This window comes from Prionailurus viverrinus, chromosome C1 (assembly GCF_022837055.1).
Source record: "Prionailurus viverrinus isolate Anna chromosome C1, UM_Priviv_1.0, whole genome shotgun sequence".
NCBI lineage: Eukaryota > Metazoa > Chordata > Mammalia > Carnivora > Felidae > Prionailurus > Prionailurus viverrinus.
The window spans coordinates 84,902,247-84,921,267 of record NC_062568.1 but is presented as its reverse complement, the minus strand read 5'-3'; the positions used below and the strand labels follow the sequence as shown (position 1 = coordinate 84,921,267).

The window sequence follows — 19,021 nt, the reverse complement described above, 5'->3', positions numbered from 1 at the left end:
ATGTCCAGCATAATGTCTGAACACAAATCTCTTCATTGCCCCATGGGACAGATGTTGACCTCCATTACTCTTAATGCTAATCCACGCTGAAGTGCCAGGTGCCCTCTTACCACTTGTCTTAGCCATTTTGTTGGCTCCGCAAGCTTCTCTTATGAACTATGTCTCACCAACAGTCAGGCCCCCAATCAAATCAGTGCAATACAGTGAACAGTAGTACTTGCCAGAGTCGCAGTGCCATTTGCTGCTAATGCATCTTCCACTTTTGCATATAAATTGAGTTAGTGGCTCACAAGTTGGAAATTCTAGGAAAGGTATAAAAACATTCAATAGGTAAGATGTTACTGACTATGCTTGGCTTAAATTGTATTTCATTTGCTAATGGGACCAGAACTCCACCCCTGTCTTCGACAAAAGGCACAAAGGAAGCAGTATACAAATATAGTGACATAAACTTCTTGAGGACATAGGACACCCATACTTTTAATATTTTTTAAATGAATACTGTACAGGGACTGAAAGGCAAGGAGAATCATTTGGTGAAAGACCATGTGTATTCATTATACGCAAAGCAATGCGTGTATACTTTAAACAGAAAGGCCTTTTCTGAATACAGAGAACCAAGTAGGAAAGTAAGATCTAAGTTCGCCTTTTAGAGATGTCAACATCAAAAAGTGAAAGTAAAAACAAACAAACAAAACATCTCAATAAAATCAGTTCATGGATATCATACAGTTATAAATGTTTCGAGGAGTGAATTCTAAGGTTAAAAAAAAAAAACACAAAACACAAAACACAAAACACAAGAATTCTCTGAAAATCGACAATAAAGAATTAGAATTCAAAATGAAATTTTACTCTATTAAATCCAAAGACCTCCTTTCCTAACCCCTAAATATCTATAACAACAAAAAAAATTAAACATAGACAAACATAGAATTAGCATAGAAAAAGATTCTAAAAAGAGGTAACTTGTTAATTCAAAGGAGTAGTCAATTCAGCAAAGTGTCATAAAATGATCAGATAATCTAGACTGATTGGAAAAAGAAAAGAAAATAATCTAGACTGATTGGAAAAAGAAAAGAAAAGGCAAAAGGTAGTAGTAATCAAAGAATACAATTGCCAGGAAAAAGACTTTCATTTATGGTGAAAGCAATTCACATAGTTTACATAATGTGCTTAATACCAGGTATTTTAGCTCTCAGCACAATATTCATGGAATTATAAAACCATCACCCACAAGAGCTCATTTAACAGACATCAAAAAATAAAAAAAGAAGAAAAAAAAAACCTCCATCAGTTCACTGATACAAAGAAATTGCCACATGGAGATAGATCTGTGCCCCACATTCTTTTATATTGTTCTTTTGACAGCTGGAGACAAAGCCATTTTGTAGCAAATGGCTGCTCTTCTCCTTAAAACAAGTGGCTTACAATCATAGTCTATATTTGGTGGGAGGGAGACCATAAATATTTTCAACTTGTACTCTGCAGGCTCTGTCTCAAGGCTACCAAGATGGCTGAGCAGGCTAGTGTTTGGCTGTCCAAACTTCTTCAGCCAAATTATTAACCTCTTATTTAACTACACAAATATTTATCTATAGTTTTTTTTTGGAGTTTTGAATACTATTTAGAGTAAAATATATGAATAATAATAATATCTTTCCTAGCTTAAAACAAAACAAAACACTGACTATATCCAATCATTTTAGCCGTAAGAAAATAAACTCTGAAAAGTTACGCTTGCCTAAAACTGGCCATTATTTCCTTAATAAAAAAACAGGTCTTTAGAGTTCACTTCATCAAACTCTCCCTCCATTCTTTATTCCATCACCAATTTCCTATATTATTTTCATTTACTATCCATGAATGTACTTAAGCTGCTTTTACTATACCTGTTTTTAGTTTAGAGATGTATTCAACTTGAAGTTTAAGTATTTCTCATAAATTGTTTCATTATGTATGGTAGACTTCCTTGTATTTATTAGAAATGTGTCTTTAAATACTTCCACTGTTTTAGCATTTGGTTTCCATACTAGTCACTACTGCATAATTTTACAATGTTGGAGATTTCAATCATTTAAAGTTTTTTTATCTTTAAATTCTACAACACTATCATTTTTTATTGTTTCAAGGTTTTATTTAAATTCTAGTTAACATACAGTGTAATACTGGTTTCAAGAGTAGAATTTAGTGATTCATCACTTACATATAACACCCAGTGCTCATTACAGCAAGTGCTCTCCTTATTATCCATCACCCATTTAACCCATCCCTTGCCCACCTCCCCCTGAGGATCCTCAGTTTGTTATCTATGGTTAAGAGTCTCTTATGGTTTGCCTCCCTTTTTCTTTTTTGTCCCTTCCCCTATGTTTGCCTGTTTTCTTTCTTAAATTCCACATATGAATGAAACCATATGGTATTTGTCTCTCTCTAACTTATTTAGCTTAGTATAATACACTCTAGCTCCATCCACGTCATTGCAAATGGCAAGATTTCATTCTCTTTTATACCTGAGTAATATTGCATTGTGTATATATACCACAACTTCTTTATCTATTCACCAGTCGATGGACATTTGGGCTCTTTCTATAATTTAGCTATTATTGATAATGCTGCTATAAACATCAGGGTACATATACCCTTTCGAACCTGTATTTTTGTATCCTTTGGATAAATACCTAGTAGTGCAATTGCTGGGTCTTAGAGTAGTTCTATTTAATGTTTGAGAAGCCTGCATACTGTTTTCTACAGTGGCTGTACCATTTTGTGTTCCCACCAAGAGTGGGGGTTCCCTTTCTCTGCATCCTCGCCAACATCTGTTGTTTCCTGTGCTGTTAATTTGAATCAGTCTGACAGGTATGAGGTGGTATTTCATTGTACTCTTGATTTGTATTTCCCTGATGATGAGTGATACTGAACAACTTTTCATGTGTCTGTTAGCAATAATTTAAAGTTTTTTTAACTTTGGGGGAGCTTGGGTGGCTCAGTAAGTTAAATGTCTGCCTTCAGCTCAGGTCATGATCTCATGGTCTGTGGGTTCAGGCCCCACATCAGGCTCTGTGCTGACAGCTCAGACTTGGATCCTGCTTCGTATTCTGTCTCTCTCTGCCTCTCCCCAGCTTGTGCTCTCTCTCTCAATAATAATTAAATAAACTTTAAAAAAAATTAAAAACTAAAATTTTTTAACTTTAAATTCTATAACACTATCAATATTTAATTTATTTTTTATAGAGAAGAACATGCAAGATTTACCTAATGATTTTGGTCATGCATCTTTAGGTCTATCCTTCATTTTTCTTTTAAAATGGGTGATGGGCATTAAGGAGGGTACCTGTAATGAACACTGGGTTTTATATGTAAGTGATGAATCAATAACTTCTACTACTAACTTGGATTTAAATAAAATCTTGGAATACAAAAATCTTTTAATATTTTAAGTACCAATCCCAGGTAGCTGAAGGCTGAAGGCTGAGTCATGGGGCTCACACATGGGCAGTTTGCTCCATGCCCTTGCCCTCCATCTTTAGGCCCTCTCGCCTATTGGAAAGGATGCTCTCATCCATCATGCTCTCTTCCTGGGGACAGCAGTTCCCTGCACTGCACTACTGAAGAGAAGGTTTGAATGGCAGTTACAATCAGACCTCATATTGGACCTGCTCTTCTTATGGGACTTGGGCCTGTCTAATAGTTATGTTTCCCAAAGGTCCCCTGCAGGCCTATTCTGGATCATCCCTAAGAGTTAGGACTTTACAGAATACCCAAAATTATGTTACTGAGCACTTTCATACTATTTTAACCAGTGAATCACATGAGTGATGGTATTGTCAGAAAGTAAGAATTTTTAATGGCACTGCTAGAACTTTTATAGAATGATTTGCATTTTTTCCTTTATTAAAAACTATGAAATTGTTAAGTTAAAAGTGTATATTGATGTATAGTTTTTGGCAAGTCACAACTAGCTAGAATAGTAAAATGTGAGCAAATTAATTTTGCATGATAGTGTCAAAGACATATCCTGTGCCGTATCTTTTCAATAATATTTCAAATTACATTGGAGGCTAAAATATTCATCCTTACTCTTAAAATGGTGAAACAGTAAGTCAACTTTGGAGCCCATGAGAATTCTCTCTAGAGTGTAGCTGAGCTGGGAAAAGAGAATCAGGCAGACTGACCAGCAGTAGCAACCAGTGAGCAGACTACAAGTGACAGCCATCTTTACTACTGGTAATTTACCCAAATGACAACATAAATTGATATTACTTCATAAATAACATGTAGGGAAAGTGGTGGGCTCATACCAGATCTGGTTGATATGGCATTGATTACCTGCTTTTCACTTCTTAAAAAGCTATTTCTTTGTGTGGTTTAATTTGAGTATATACATGTGAGGTATTGGAATATGAATCAAAATTATTCTAAAACTGAACAAATCCCCATTAAATTTTATGATTACCAAAGATGTGCTTCAAGATACAAATTTTAGAATAAATTTAATTTTTTAAACCCCCAAATGTGATCAGAGCCTAAACATTATTCAAAGACAGCAGTAAAAAGGAGGCAATCACTGATATGAAGAGAGAAAAGACTGTATCAAAAGCTATCCATGATGTGACTCAACAAATTTTCTGACATATAAGGGGAAGTGCTCAAAAGAAGTGAAAATGCCCAAGGCATCCTTTAATCAATACTTCTAACAGAGTTTTCTCTTGTTACCTGACAAGATAATGAAAACTTATGTGTTTATGTTTCAAGAATCAACAGGAATGTTGTCCAAAATATGTTTTCTTCTTTGCATAAATGTTTAATGTTTAGAAGATGTACAGTAGATATGAATAGTGACTTTAAACCAAACATCAGTGTAAGTTATGGTTAAAATGAATACAGTCAAAATGCAGATTCTAAGATACGATGAGATCTAGTTTTGAAAAATAATATCAAATCTTGTTGAATCTACAACAGGTTACTTCACATTTTTTAATCTCTCTTCTATAAATTTAGGAACGTATTAACCAGAATCACACATTTAACCAGGAAAGTGATAAAACACCCCAAGCATTTGGAGAATCTGAAATTTGGCAATACTTCATTGTTCAGTAAGTTTTCCAAGTGACCTTTAGGATTCTACCTCTCAGATTCTGAGTCTAAAATCCAGGCCCTTCGTGCCCCAAATCTGAACGTTAGCTTCTAAAGGGTAAAAACTTTCAAAATAAATAAAATAATCTAAAACCCGGTATACCTTCAGTTTCTAAGAAAATAAGTCATATACCTGACCACAGTGAATACAACATACATACGTGCATATGATGCATATATGTACTTAGATAGTTGTATCTCATTTCTGATTTATTTTTTTACATAATAGTTACATCATTTCTCTTGGTAACCACATTGTCTGATTTAGTATAGGACAAGAGGCAAATTATATAAAGTTTTAAAAAAATGAGGACTAGAAGAAAGGATAGGGCAAATCACTACAAAGAACAGAGGTATTAATTGAAGGGACACATATAAGGGAGTGAAATTACTAATGTTTCATTCATGTTTCCTTGATAAAGCACTGTGACCTAGAATAAGTCACAATGCCTCTCTGGTGACAGATGTCAGGTTTGTCACTTGATCTCTCAGGTCCTTTAAATCCTAAAGGTCAAGAAGTCAGAAGAAACATCCTCTGCAAGTGCACAACACCCTGAAAGCATTTTATTAGCATAAAAATGGGGCATATCTCCCAAATAACTCCTGGGATTATCACAGTATTCTAATAAAAGATAATAACTGAATTTCAGAAAAAAAAATATAAGAATACATTTAAAACGTTAAATTATCTTTGGATTTTCTCCACTTAATGTAGTCAAATGTGCAACACATTTTAGGAGTTCCACTAAAAATTTAAGTATAATATAGGACACTTCATTTTTCACTAATGTTGGAAAATAATGTATCCATAATTTCTTAGTATGTTATCACCAGTATCTAATAGTGACAGATAAATGAGTTCTGACAACAATATACATCTTCTCCTAAAAAATAAAACAAAAGCTACTTAAATTTAACATTTTCTCTGTTCTTCCCTATTAGCATTAATTTAAAAGTTAAAAAGATTATCTGAATATTTCAGTCTGTTTCTAGGTACTTGTTCTTTTTAAAATACCAGCATGAATTCTTATATTTGACAAAGAGTTAAATGTTAAACACAATCTTTTCTTTCTTGACTTTATATAAATATCCTTTGACTGTGGATCTTCCATGAGACACAGATTGCAAGACACTTGGAAAGATTACCTGATTAACTCTCACAAAGAGAAACAAATATATAAATGGAAGTGGCTTACATTTTTTCATATTAAAATTACACTAAAGAAAACTATATTTTATTTCTGTAGTTACTTCAACCTCATAGAATGTTTAATGTGGAGTAATGGACTGTTAAGAAATCTTCTATTGTTGCAGGTGGTGTGCTCAATTTATCTATTATATCTTTCACTTAAAATTTATTGCCAGGTTATATGTATGCTATTATGTAAATGGCAACAATTTTCTCTCTCTCTCAAGGGTAATCATCGTTGGTATGGTACTTCTATTTATCCAGTATACAAAGCTTAGAGGTGGTTTTCAGATCCAATTTGTTTCTTTCCTATCTCTAGGAATCTTCCTACTTATTTCTCCTTTTTGGTCTCAAAATTAATAATTCTAATTAACTAATTATTGAACTCTCAAAGTAAAGCTATCATAGGTTTGTTTTAGAGTATGTAGTCCACATCCTACATGTATATAAAGGTGACCATCATGTGGAAAATGTATACAGGATCCAAATTAAAATAAATAACAAGTTAAGAATATTATAAAAGTCCAGGGATAGGAAAGTGTTGTCTAAACCTGAAGGAGATGATACAATGCACATTACACATTATTATTTATTAAGTATGAGATATTAAGCTAGCTATGTATATACATTACCTATACTCTTCACAACAGCCCTGAAATTTTTATAGCCAACCTGAATTGTAAAATAAAACAACGTAAATTGCCTGAGGATATACTGTATAACCAGCAAGTATCAGAGTAAGATCTGGATACTAGTCTGACTGCTTCCAAAATATATTATTTTTCCCCATACCATGCTGATCATACCAATACTTATTAAAACATCATAGTGCAGAAAAATTTGGGGAAGGATGAAAATTTTAATTCTTCTTTCTGTCGTTTATGCCTTCCACTTACATTTTAATTCTGATTATTATCTATTCTAAGGTATAATTAAATGTGGTTATGGGAAAATAGTGCTTTTTAAAATTATATAGATTATAGGACTATATCCTCTGGGAAAATATATAACATTTCTTGATAATGATACTAGCTATGGCTCTTGAGAATTGGTACTTACTTAGGACAGACTTCAAAAGATCCAATAAAGTAAATATACTTTGGTGAAAACCATAAGAAAACATTGTACCACAAATAATCTTTATTTTGCTGCTCTTTCTTTGTTGTTACATAAAACCTCATTTTATACATCACGTAAGTCCTATATAAAGAACAGAGTTTGTAGGCAGGCAAACCTGGATTAAAATCCTGATTTTCTCACTAATTAATATATAATTGGGGATAGTTACTTAACATCTCTGGTCTCAAGTGTTTCCTCTGTAAAAGAGTAGAAAACTGTTTCAAAAGGTTTAATCATTCAAAATATTGGGAGCTTTATACAAGACAGAGATCTAGGTCTTAGTGATACATTACCTAGAATAAATGAATAAATGAATGAATAAGATAGTGCTAAATACTGGGAATACAAAGTTCACCATTTTCATTTCTAAGCATGCTTACAATCTAGTAAGAAAATATTTGTAGTATAATTAAACAAGTGACTTCAATAAATCTCTGATAAATGCTATGATATAAGCAACACAAGGTGTTATTGCAACCCAGAACAGAATCATCAAAATTACTCTCAGCTATTTCATACCAGAGGAAGTTATATACAAGCAAATATGAATAATATGTTCACATCAAATCAGGAGAACAGGAGGGGAAGGGATGCTTTTAGAATATTCTAGAAAGACAGCATTCCTGAAGGCCCAGAAGTCAGAGTAGATAAAATGTTTAAAAAACTAAAATTTTCAAAATAGCTGCAGTAATGTGTAAGACAGATGTAGTGAAATTTTAGGAGCTACAAATTGGCTGGTGTGATAGATTTAGAAATAATCACTACTGATATAAGAGACCCTTAGAGGTCAAATGGAACATCCATCCAGGGAATGTATGAATGAAATTAACAGAAGAGCTAGAAAGACATATAGAACAGTTCTGGCAATGAGGAAGACAAATGAAAAATGCAAAAGTAATAACCAAACATTTTAATACATAGTGCATGGGCAAGAAAATAATACAAATTTTCAGAGTTGAGAAATGAAAATAGAACTGAAAACTAGGTTATTGAGTTTCCATAGCTTTGTGAATATGTGTAGGCGTGTGTGTGTGTGTGTGTGTGTGTGTGTGTGTGTGTGAGCGAGAGAGAGAGAGAGAGAGAGAGAGAGAGAGAGAGAGAGAGACTGATTTTGCCCACAAAGACAGTAGAAGAATGCTGGATCAGTAATCTAGATGTTTGGGTTTTAATATCAACACTAAACAGATGATAATTTCTTAGTTGCTCTTAAGGTGTGGATCTGAGCATAGACCCAGGACCCTCAGAGGCTAAACCCTCAGTGGAAGGTTGGAGGAGATAATATCCCCTCCCAGTATGAAGAGAGGTCTCAGCCTGGATTGTGAATGGAAAAAAAATATATGTATGTGTGTGTGTGTGTGTGTGTGTATATACATGTATATGTATATATATATATATATATATATATATATATATATCCCAAAATTTATAGATGTGAAACTGTATCATAAGCTCTACTTTCTACAGTTCAAAAAACCTCAATTAAAAAAAAAAATCAAAGTAAAGATGAATTCAGGGCATACAATATTTCAGACAATAGGTTGTTCAGGAAAGCTGTGGCCTCAAGACAGGCCTCATAAGACTTTCACAGGGCCAAAAAACATAGAAGACAGGCTCAAAAAATTACAATAAAAAAGGGGTGAAGGAATGAAGGAAGAAAGTGGAAAAGGAGGGAGAGAGGAGGAAATAAGGAAGGGAGGGAGCAAAGAAGTAGAGCTAACAAGCAAGCAAAAGAAAAAATATGTATCTGGTGGGTGGAAATTTATCAGATCCAAAAAATGGCAGAATTAAATCCATAAGATCTTCAGATATTTAAAAAGTATCTAAATGCCTCATTAGCACAGTAGACAGTGCTTCAGTCTCATAACAGGTATATGACAGAGACTATAGACTAAAATATAATAAACACTATAAAATAAGGAAGTCAAAACATATTTAAAAAATAAAGGCAAAGGGCGCCTGCCTGAGTGGCACAATTGGTTGAGCCTTGGACTTCAGCTCAGGTCATGATCTTAAGGTTTGTGAGTTCAAGCTCCATCTAGGGCTCACTGCTATCAGGGAGGAGCACGCTTTGGATTCTCTGTCCCCTGCCCCCCCTTCTCTGTCTCTGCCCCTGTCCTGCTTGTGCGTTTTCTCTCTCAAAAAAAAAAAAAATAAATAAAATAAACAATACAATAAAAATAAAAATAAAAATAAAGGTAAAGATAAAACAAAAGCATGCTTTAAAAAAAACACCCTAATGGGGCACCTGGGTGGCTCAGTCAGTTAAGTGTCTGACACTTGGTTTTGGCTCAGGTCATGATCTTGCCATTTGTGAGTTCAAGCCCTAGGTAGGGGTCCACACTGATTATGTAGAGCCTGCTTGGGATACTTTTTCTTTCCCTCTCTCTCTCTCTGCCCTCCCCTGCTTGTGCGCGCTCTCTCTCTCTCTCTCTCTCTCTCTCTCTCAAAATAAATAAAGTTAAAACAACAATACATACACCCAGAGGAAAAACAGGCAGACTTGAAAAGGAACCAAATAGGGCATTTAGAAATCAAAACCAGTGTTGAAATTATAAACTTTAAGGAGTGATTAAATTATAAATTAGTATGTTTGAAGAATTACTAAACTAGAAGACATATCAGAAGAAATATCCAATGTTGCAGTTTGAAGATAAAAAATAATTTATAATAAATACAGAATCATGGAGAATAGATTAAAAAGAGAAAATATTAAATTCGTAGTCCAAAAACATGAAAGAGAAAATGGGGATAGGTAATAATCAAAAAGATGATTTCTTGGAATTTCCCAGAATTTATGAAAGACCTGACTTTAGATTAAGGAACCACAATTTAACTCGAGATAAGTAAAACTAAATTCATGTATAGAAACACTGTAGTGATATATTAGGATGCCAAGAAGAAATTTATGAAAACTAAAGTAACCTATAAATTATTTGCAGTATTGAATCGAGAGTGAAAAATCTATTCTCCTCCCACTCAAAAGAAACAATAAAATAAAATAAATAAAATAAAATAAAAATGAGAACTTCCTACAAAGAAATCAACTCCCTCTATCAAAGAAAATACTGAAAGAATATTTCAGAGTTAGGCATAGACAGAGGAACCAGAAAATATGTAGGAGGGAAACCAAGAAATATCTTTCACTGAAGACAAGAGAAGTATTTCAAGGAGAAAGACCACAATGATGGTAACATGAGAGGTAAATGGAAATGCATTACCCACATTATTTTTTTCCTGTTGAGCTTGGAAAATACAGCTTTTGTGGAATGATTTGAGGAGGAAAAACAGTTTTAGTCTATTGTAGACTGAGTGGAACATTGATACATAAAATTTATGTAACTTTTCCAAGACATTTTACTATGAGGAATGTAAGAATCAATGTGACAGCTGATGAGACATACAGGATCAAAAACAGTTAAGTAGTTATGTTGGTGCTAATCTTTTTAAAGAAAGGTGAAAGTTGAACATACATAAACATTGATGGGAAGAAAATAGTGCATGAGACTAAAAATATAGTCTCTTTATACAAAATTACATTTTCAGGGCACTTGGGTGGCTCAGTCGGTTAAGGGGCTGGGTTTAGCTCAAGTCATGATCTCATGGTTTATGAGTTCGAGCCCCTTGTCAGGCTCTGTGCTGACAGCTCAGAGTTTGGAGTCTGCCTTCTGATTCTGTGTCTCCCTCACTGTGTGCCCACCCCCCTGCTTGTGCACATGCTCACGCTCGCTCTCTCTCTCTCTCTCAAAAATAAATAAACATTAGGAAAAATTTACATTTTCTGTTTTTATACATTTTAGGACAGCAGAAAAATTCCAAAGGACAGATTTATATCTAAAAGTGATAGGGATCCTTGGCAATTAAAATAATTAGTACTAAAATAAATCTAAACTCAATTGAGTCCAAAAGTTAAAAATTAAACAATGAACTTAGATTTTTTTTTTTGTCTCAAGAAATGATAAAGAAATAATAGCTTTTGTAAATTGGAAATTCCCAATGAAATGTACCAGATGAGGGGGACCTTGGTGGCTCAGTTGGTTAAGCATTTGACTTCAACTCAGGTCATGATCTTGTGATTCGTGACTGGAGCCCCTCACTGGTCTCTACACTGGTGGTAGAGAGCCTGCTCGGGATTCTCTCTCTCCCTCTCTTTCTCTGTTCCTTCCCTACTTACACACTCTCTCTCTCTCAAAATAAATAAACTTAAAAAAAAAGACTCTCCCCAACAAATATACTACATGAAATAAACAATTAACTGATTTATAATGTCTGTAAAAACTCAGAACATATAAAAAGTAACTCAAATAAATTTATTTTGGTTTCTACTTATTTTAAGACTATATTTCAGGAAATTTTGGTGTGCGTGTGCGTATACGACCGTATCTTCCAGAAGAAAAAAAACAAATTTTGAAATATCTACATTTTAAAAATACAGAAATTTTTGGGGCGCCTGGGTGGCTCAGTTGGTTAAGCGGCCAACTTCAGCTCAGGTCATGATCTCGCAGTCCAGGAGTTCGAGCCCCGCGTCAGGCTCTGTGCTCACAGCTCAGAGCCTGGAGCCTGTTTCAGATTCTGTGTCTCCCTCTCTCTGACCCTCCCCTGTTCATGCTCTGTCTCTCCCTGTCTCAAAAATAAATAAAATGTTAAAAAAAAAAATAAATAAATAAATAAATAAATAACACAGAAATTTTTAATGAAATTCTTTGTTTTTAACATTCATTCATTTTTGGTAGAGAGAGAGAGAGAGAGAGAGAATATGAGTGGGGAAATGGCAGACATAGAGAGAGGGAAAAACAGAATATGAAGCAGGCTCCAGGCTCCAAGCTGCCAGCACAGAGCCTGATTTGGGCTCGAACCCACAGAACCGTGAGATCGTGACCTGAGTCAAAGTTGGACACTTAACCAAAGGAGCCACAAAGGGTCCCCAAAAATACAAGAATTTTTAAAACTGTCCTTATATGGTATTCTGTCATATTTTTCTCATTCTAATTCATACTCTAGGATTAGTAATTTTAGCACTGTGTAGGCACAAGGAATAAATTCTTCAGTGCCACAAAATAGTAGTCAGGTTGCCTAAGATTTATTTTTCTGTTTCATTTTTATCATTAAAAAATTAGCATGTTATTAATAAGAGCAATTTTTATGAAATTGCTTATGTACTTTAACTCACAGAGGTTACATCCTGATTTTTTTTGGCAACGTACCTTGGGGTAAAGCCCCAACTTCAGTCACCTCGGTTCTGCTCAAATTATAGAAACTATCTCATCCCAGCAAGGGGCAGCAACAAATGGCTCAAACACTGACATGCACACAGCTTTCTGCTTTCAAAATGCCAATTCAACATGATAGAAGGGATTTGTTTCCTGGATCAGTAGGATACTTCAACCTGACATCTTTCAAAATATTAAACTTAATATTAAAAAAATAAGAGTTTGGAAATGTTATTTTCTCTAATAATGTCAATTGGCCCAATTCCAACTCTAGTTTGAAAAATAAATGTGTGTGTGTGTGTGTGTGTGTGTGTGTGTGTGTTCCATTTGATAAAGAAAATTATTTGGAAGGAAAAAAAAGAAGAAAAGGCTATAGCTCATCTCTTATTGAATAACTACTAGATACTAACCACTACCGAGATTTTACATATTCTTTCTCATTTGATTCTGATTGTGTGTGTGTGGGGGGGGGGTGTGGGTGTGTGTGTGTGCGTGTATAAAATCATTGCTGCTGAAATGTCAGAAGAATTCATGTTTATTCTTGACAGAAATTTAAGGGACTGCATTTTTGTCAGGACCAAGAGGCACTTAGAATTATTATTGCCCAGTGGCTTTTGGTAGTGCAAAGCTCCAGATACTATGGAAAAGAAAGAACATCTGAGGATTCCTGGTATGTAACAGAGAGTTTGGATAAAAAGTTAGCCAGGAGGCAAAAGTAAATAATTAGAATTGTGAGTGTTTCACATCACAAACCTGGATGTATATTAGAATTATATGTACAGCTTTTAAAAGTACTTATACTTGAGCCTTTATTATACTTCAGTTGGTAGTATAGCACATACTACATTTCCTCAGGTGTTATGGGTTGAAATGTATGTATCAAAAAGAGATGTCCCATTCTAAAGCCTGGTACCTGTGAATGTCTTATTTAGAAATAGGGTCTTTGCCTATGTAATTAAGGATCTCAAGATTCTTTCATTCTGGATTATGGGAGGTCCCTAAATATCCAAGGACTTGCGCCCTTATAAGATGTGATAGTGACACAGAGAAAGGCCATGTGAACATGCAGACAAGAGATTGGAGCCAAGGTGGAGCAGCCAACAGAAGCTGGAAGAGGCAGAGGATTCTCTTTGTGGAGCACTGCTGATTTTGGACTTCTGGACTCTAAAACTATGAGAATGGATTTCTGTTATGTGAAGCCATCATGTTTGTGGTGATTTGTAGTAGCCTTAACAAATTCTAATTTGTAGGGAATGTTGACATCACACAGCTTATTAAATTTTTTGGAATTGCTCTAGGATAAGAATCACAGGAGGTGCTTTTCCCAAAATACATATTCCTGGACTCTATGTGACACCTACTGAATGAACTTTTGGGGGAGGGTGGTAGTGGCCTGAGGATATTTATTAGTACCAAGCACCCTGTGTGATTCATACCCTTAAGCAAGAAGCTGGGGAAATGCTGAGTTAGGTCAAGGAACTAAAAGCTGTTTTTAATAATTTCTGCCTGTGGTTTTCAATATGCTCACCAGGGTCTTCCTAACTCCCCACTTTCCTGCATACAGAGCCTTATTAATCAAATGTGTATAAAACAGGGAACCGTAACCAAAGACGATGAGAAAGCATGTCACATACCCATAAGAATAACATAAGAGAGAACCTAGCAGAAGCTTGCATGCCACTTCTAAACAAAATAAAATTGTTTAACTATAAATGTATAGAACATGAGAAAGCAGAACACGGCCATCTGGGATACAAACCATAAATCAAATAACTTAATTTCTTTGGTTTCTGTCATTTGAATGGAAGTAATTATTGCCAGATTGGAGAGTGAAGAACAAACAGGTTTGATGGGAAGTTAAAGCTCTAAATCAAATCAAAGAGAGAAAATTGTAACACCTACTTAACAAAAATGAATTTATCTCCACATTGAAACAAGTTATCAAAGAAGTTATGAAACATATATTTTTGATCTCGGAATATTGACAGTGCTTTTGAAATAAATAGAAGATGGGAAAGATGTATGGAAACTGGAAACTGGTAAATAATATTGTTCCAATTTCAAAAATGAGTGAAAATTTGCAAACAGAAAGGTAAAATATATATATATATATATATATATATATATATATATATATAAAATCTGACAACAATTCTAGTATTAACTTGCTAAAACATTACTTTGTCAGAATTTTTAAAGAGATTCTTTGCTCAAGAACAAAATAAAAATTTATGCCAAATGAGATTCATTTATTTGCTGATACAATTTTTAGACAAGGATGTATCATGAAAATGCCATAAAGCGTTCTCATATTTTTGGCAATGTTTGATAAATCTTCTGATGAAAAATGAAAGTATCATGCATGCAAGATGGTGTTAAATTTAATGGGTTCAAAATTGTCTCTGTACAGTTTTAATTATTGAATCAGTTTCCCCTGAAGGATGTTTTTAATTACTTGCCAAAAGTTTAACACCTTTGTTAGTATCATTTGATTACAGCCTTAAAAATTATGCTTATCATGGGGCGCCTGGGTGGCGCAGTCGGTTAAGCGTCCGACTTCAGCCAGGTCACGATCTCGCGGTCCGTGAGTTTGAGCCCCGCGTCAGGCTCTGGGCTGATGGCTCAGAGCCTGGAGCCTGTTTCCCATTCTGTGTCTCCCTCTCGCTCTGCCCCTCCCCCGTTCATGCTCTGTCTCTCTCTGTCCCAAAAATAAATAAACGTTGACAAAAAAAATTATGCTTATCAAATCTCTGAATTCCATAAAACTGGGAGACTTCATTAATATCATAGGTTCAAAATTGCAAGACAGCAGTAGGGTTAAGAGTTATAGGAGGATGGAAATCTAAGAGTAATAGCATAGAGTGGAAAAGATCAGACCCATGTACATATTCAGAAATAGGTAAATAAGGAACAATGAGGAGATTATCAAAATAAAAGGTAAAAAATTTTGAAAATTAAACATTAGAAGCACCCAAAAGGAGCAAAAGGAGTGATCAAGTCATAAGAGAAGCTTAGTTATTTTAATTAGCTGGGCACTTGACATAGGAGTTATGTGATAAGGCTCCCATTTATAATTGCGTTAACAGAAGCCTAGAAATTACTGAAGGTAATAAATCCATTTCAATCTGTTCAAAAATACCACATATGGGATACTATGTTCTGTTTAATTCTATCTAGGCCATGAATTTGTTTTTAATTTTGGCAAAATAAATTAAAATAAAATAAAATTTACCATTCTAACCATATTTAAGTGCATAATTCAGTAACATTAACTGTATTCGTATCATTATGCAACAGATCTCTAGAACTTATTCATCTGTAAACTGAAACTCTAACACATTGGACATCAACTCCCCATTTTAGAACATTAATTTTACCAACGTCATTAAAAATCCAAGTATATTCATAGTAGGGCAATTGGGAGGGAAATAACATACAAATGTTCATGTAAGGAAATCTGAAAGAAGTGGTGTTTTTTGCTTGTAAAAGAGAAGGGTTAGGTAGGCAGGAATGTGCCTTCGGTTATCTAAAGAGTGATCCTGTGACAAGGTTATATATTTAGATTGTATAGCCTCAGAAAACAGAACAAGTATCATTGATTAGAATCTTTAGGAAGGCAGATGTTGGTTGCAACAATGAGGAATATTCTGACAATTACTGACTAACAGTAGAATTAGCTACCCTGCGAAAAGGCCAGTTCTTTGTTCCTGAAAATATCCAAACAAGGACTGGGTAAGCATCTCTGAGACTAGTTTTAGAATTCTTACATTGGATGAGGGATTGAATTAGATAACATGTGCAGGCAACCACCAAAACCTGTGAATCTCTGAAACAAAGAGAATGGACCTGAGTCCAGTGCTTGTCAGACTTACTAACTCATTCTGAAATTTTGGACACACATGTTTTGGTGTTTTGATTTCCTTATTTATAATGTGAGGGGATAAAATGAATGGTTTTCTCATTCTTTATAAATGTCCACGCATTGAGTATATATGCATTGTGCACATTGCGCAGAATTTGTCTGCATTGGTCAGCAAGTGCCTGCCAGCTTTAACAGCAAATAGGAAGGAAGGAAAGGAGAGCGAGAAGGAACAAGAAAATGAATAATAATTAACATGTAATAGTGCCATTTTTCCTTTTGACATGACACTGGCCCACTCAATACTAAGAACAAGGAGAATCTAAGTACTCTTACATGCTACACATAAATCGCAATAGTTGAAGCTGTTCCTTCCAAAAGAAGAGTAGCCCACAAGACAATTTTATGCAAAGACCAATAGACTCAAGGGAAGGAGAGACTCCATGAGAATAATTCAAGAAATTTTGTGGGTACATGAGAAATAAATTAATGCTGCTCAGGAGGTAGACTAACCATTTTACCCTGAATCTAGAGAAGAAAGAACTGATGGGTCATTAGGAGACTAGCCTGATCAAAGTTGGGAGAGCAGGGGGAAAAGTGTACTCACAAACGAGAGAGAAAAACTTTTTTTTTCCATTTTATTTATTTATTTATTTATTTATTTATTTATTTATTTATTTATTTATTTATGCAAGAGAGAGAGAGAGCTCAAGTTGGGGAGAGGGGCAGAAGGGAAGAAAGAGAAAGGGAGAGAAAATCTTAAGCAGTCTCCATATACAGTGCAGACTGCAATACGGGGCTTTATCTCACAACCATGAGATCATGACATGAGCTGAAATCAAGAGTCAGACACTTAACCCACTGAGCCATCCAGGTGGCCCAAAACTGTTATTTTGGGGGGGGTCATATGAGTAATGCAATCAAGAAGGTGTCCACCAAGCAAAAGAGACTCTTAGGACTATGAGATATGAAATCTGTGGTAGGAACAATGGGGGATGGGGATAAAAGAAATCTAGAAGTGGGGGGAGAAGAAGCGGAAACAGAAGATAGAGCTGAGGGAACTATGAAGAGAAATGAGACCTCACGCCTCTCTGAAGATTTCACATTTTCTCAAAGAGCTGCATTGCACATGTGTCAGAGGGCTGTTATCTTCAGAGAAGCAGAGAAGGTTACCACTGCACCCACTTAAAAGATGCTACCTATTTATCCATCTCTCCCATCTGACTGAAAAGCCAAGTCTAGAAGAGGGGGGACATGTAGGGTGGAAAAACAAAACATGGTCCCCTCTCATCAATGTTCCTAGAACTTCATGTCTAGCCAGCAGTGGGGTAGAAGAAAGCTTTGACTAAGATATAATAATGAAGTTTCAAAGTGGATTGAATCGAGTTCTAGAAATAACGAGTTACCAGAATCATTGTGTCTGCCAAGATGTTATTAAGGAATGAGGGAGCAACTGAAAGCAGTGCTTGTCAATACTCATATTTTGCCAGTGCCCATTGGGTTAACAGTCTTCATTTATTAGGTTATACAAATATGCATTTTTTTCTTACTAAACTCAAAAAAATGTTATAGTTAATCATGAAATTTGGTTTTCTAATAACTAGTTGAACAAATCTTTGATATAAAGCATACACTGATTTAACTGGTAAATTATTTCTTTTTGACAGCTCTGTCTCTTCTCTTTGTGTCTGATACTTGCCAGTTTTGTTTCTAATTCTTTGCTCCTTAATTATGTGGAGTAAAATTACAAGTAGCTTTACAAGTAAGATTATACGTTACATGAGACAGAATTTTACTATTTTCATAGATTGAAAAGATTAACACTCATAAAAGGGAGTCATGTTAACTTTGCAAATTTTAATGGATTTTTATTAGACTCCATTGAACTACCTTTCAATCTGTTAATAAATTATTATTTTTTTAATTAAACAGTTTGAACAAATCAGAAGCTAACAACTCACATTAACGTGTATTTATTAAAAAGTAATAACAAATAAAAGCTATATTGAAATACTGGGAAGACAGAACACTCCCAAAATAAACTACAGTTTAAAATAAACAAATGTACTGCTTTTGATGATAAATTTTCCAAGGGGCAAAGTAAAAGTTTGTCTGAAATGTTCTTACATTTAATCATGAAATACTCTTATATTCAATGCTGTAACATGGAAATGGGAAGAAAATTTGCTAGGTTAATTGCTTCCATCTTAAATTCATTTTGCATATGTAAACATAATCACATCACTAAATACATGTAAGATATAATCAAACCTGAATGGTGCTCTCAAAGTGTGGTCCCTTGACCACGTAGGATCAGCATCAACTGTTAGAAATATAAATATAAATACAAATCATGGACAAACTAAGACTTATTGGGTCATAGAGTCTGAGAATCAGTCCCAGCATTCTGGTTTGTGTTATGTTTTTCTTTATGCTTTTTTAATAAGTTCTCCAGGGGATTCTGGTGCATGATCAAGTTTGAGAACCTTGGCCTTAAGTTGACAGTTCTCAGAC

At 34.6% G+C, this 19,021-nt stretch overlaps 1 protein-coding gene across 1 annotated transcript in view; it reads right to left on the bottom strand.

Annotated features, from left to right (window-relative positions):
- The window catches only part of LRP1B (LDL receptor related protein 1B), a 1,903,200-nt gene that overhangs the window by 701,656 nt on the left and 1,182,523 nt on the right, over positions 1-19,021 (bottom strand). The window contains exon 19 of the mRNA XM_047873645.1: positions 222-302. Coding sequence (XP_047729601.1) covers positions 222-302 — 81 coding nt within the window. The remainder of the gene's footprint in view (positions 1-221; positions 303-19,021) is intronic.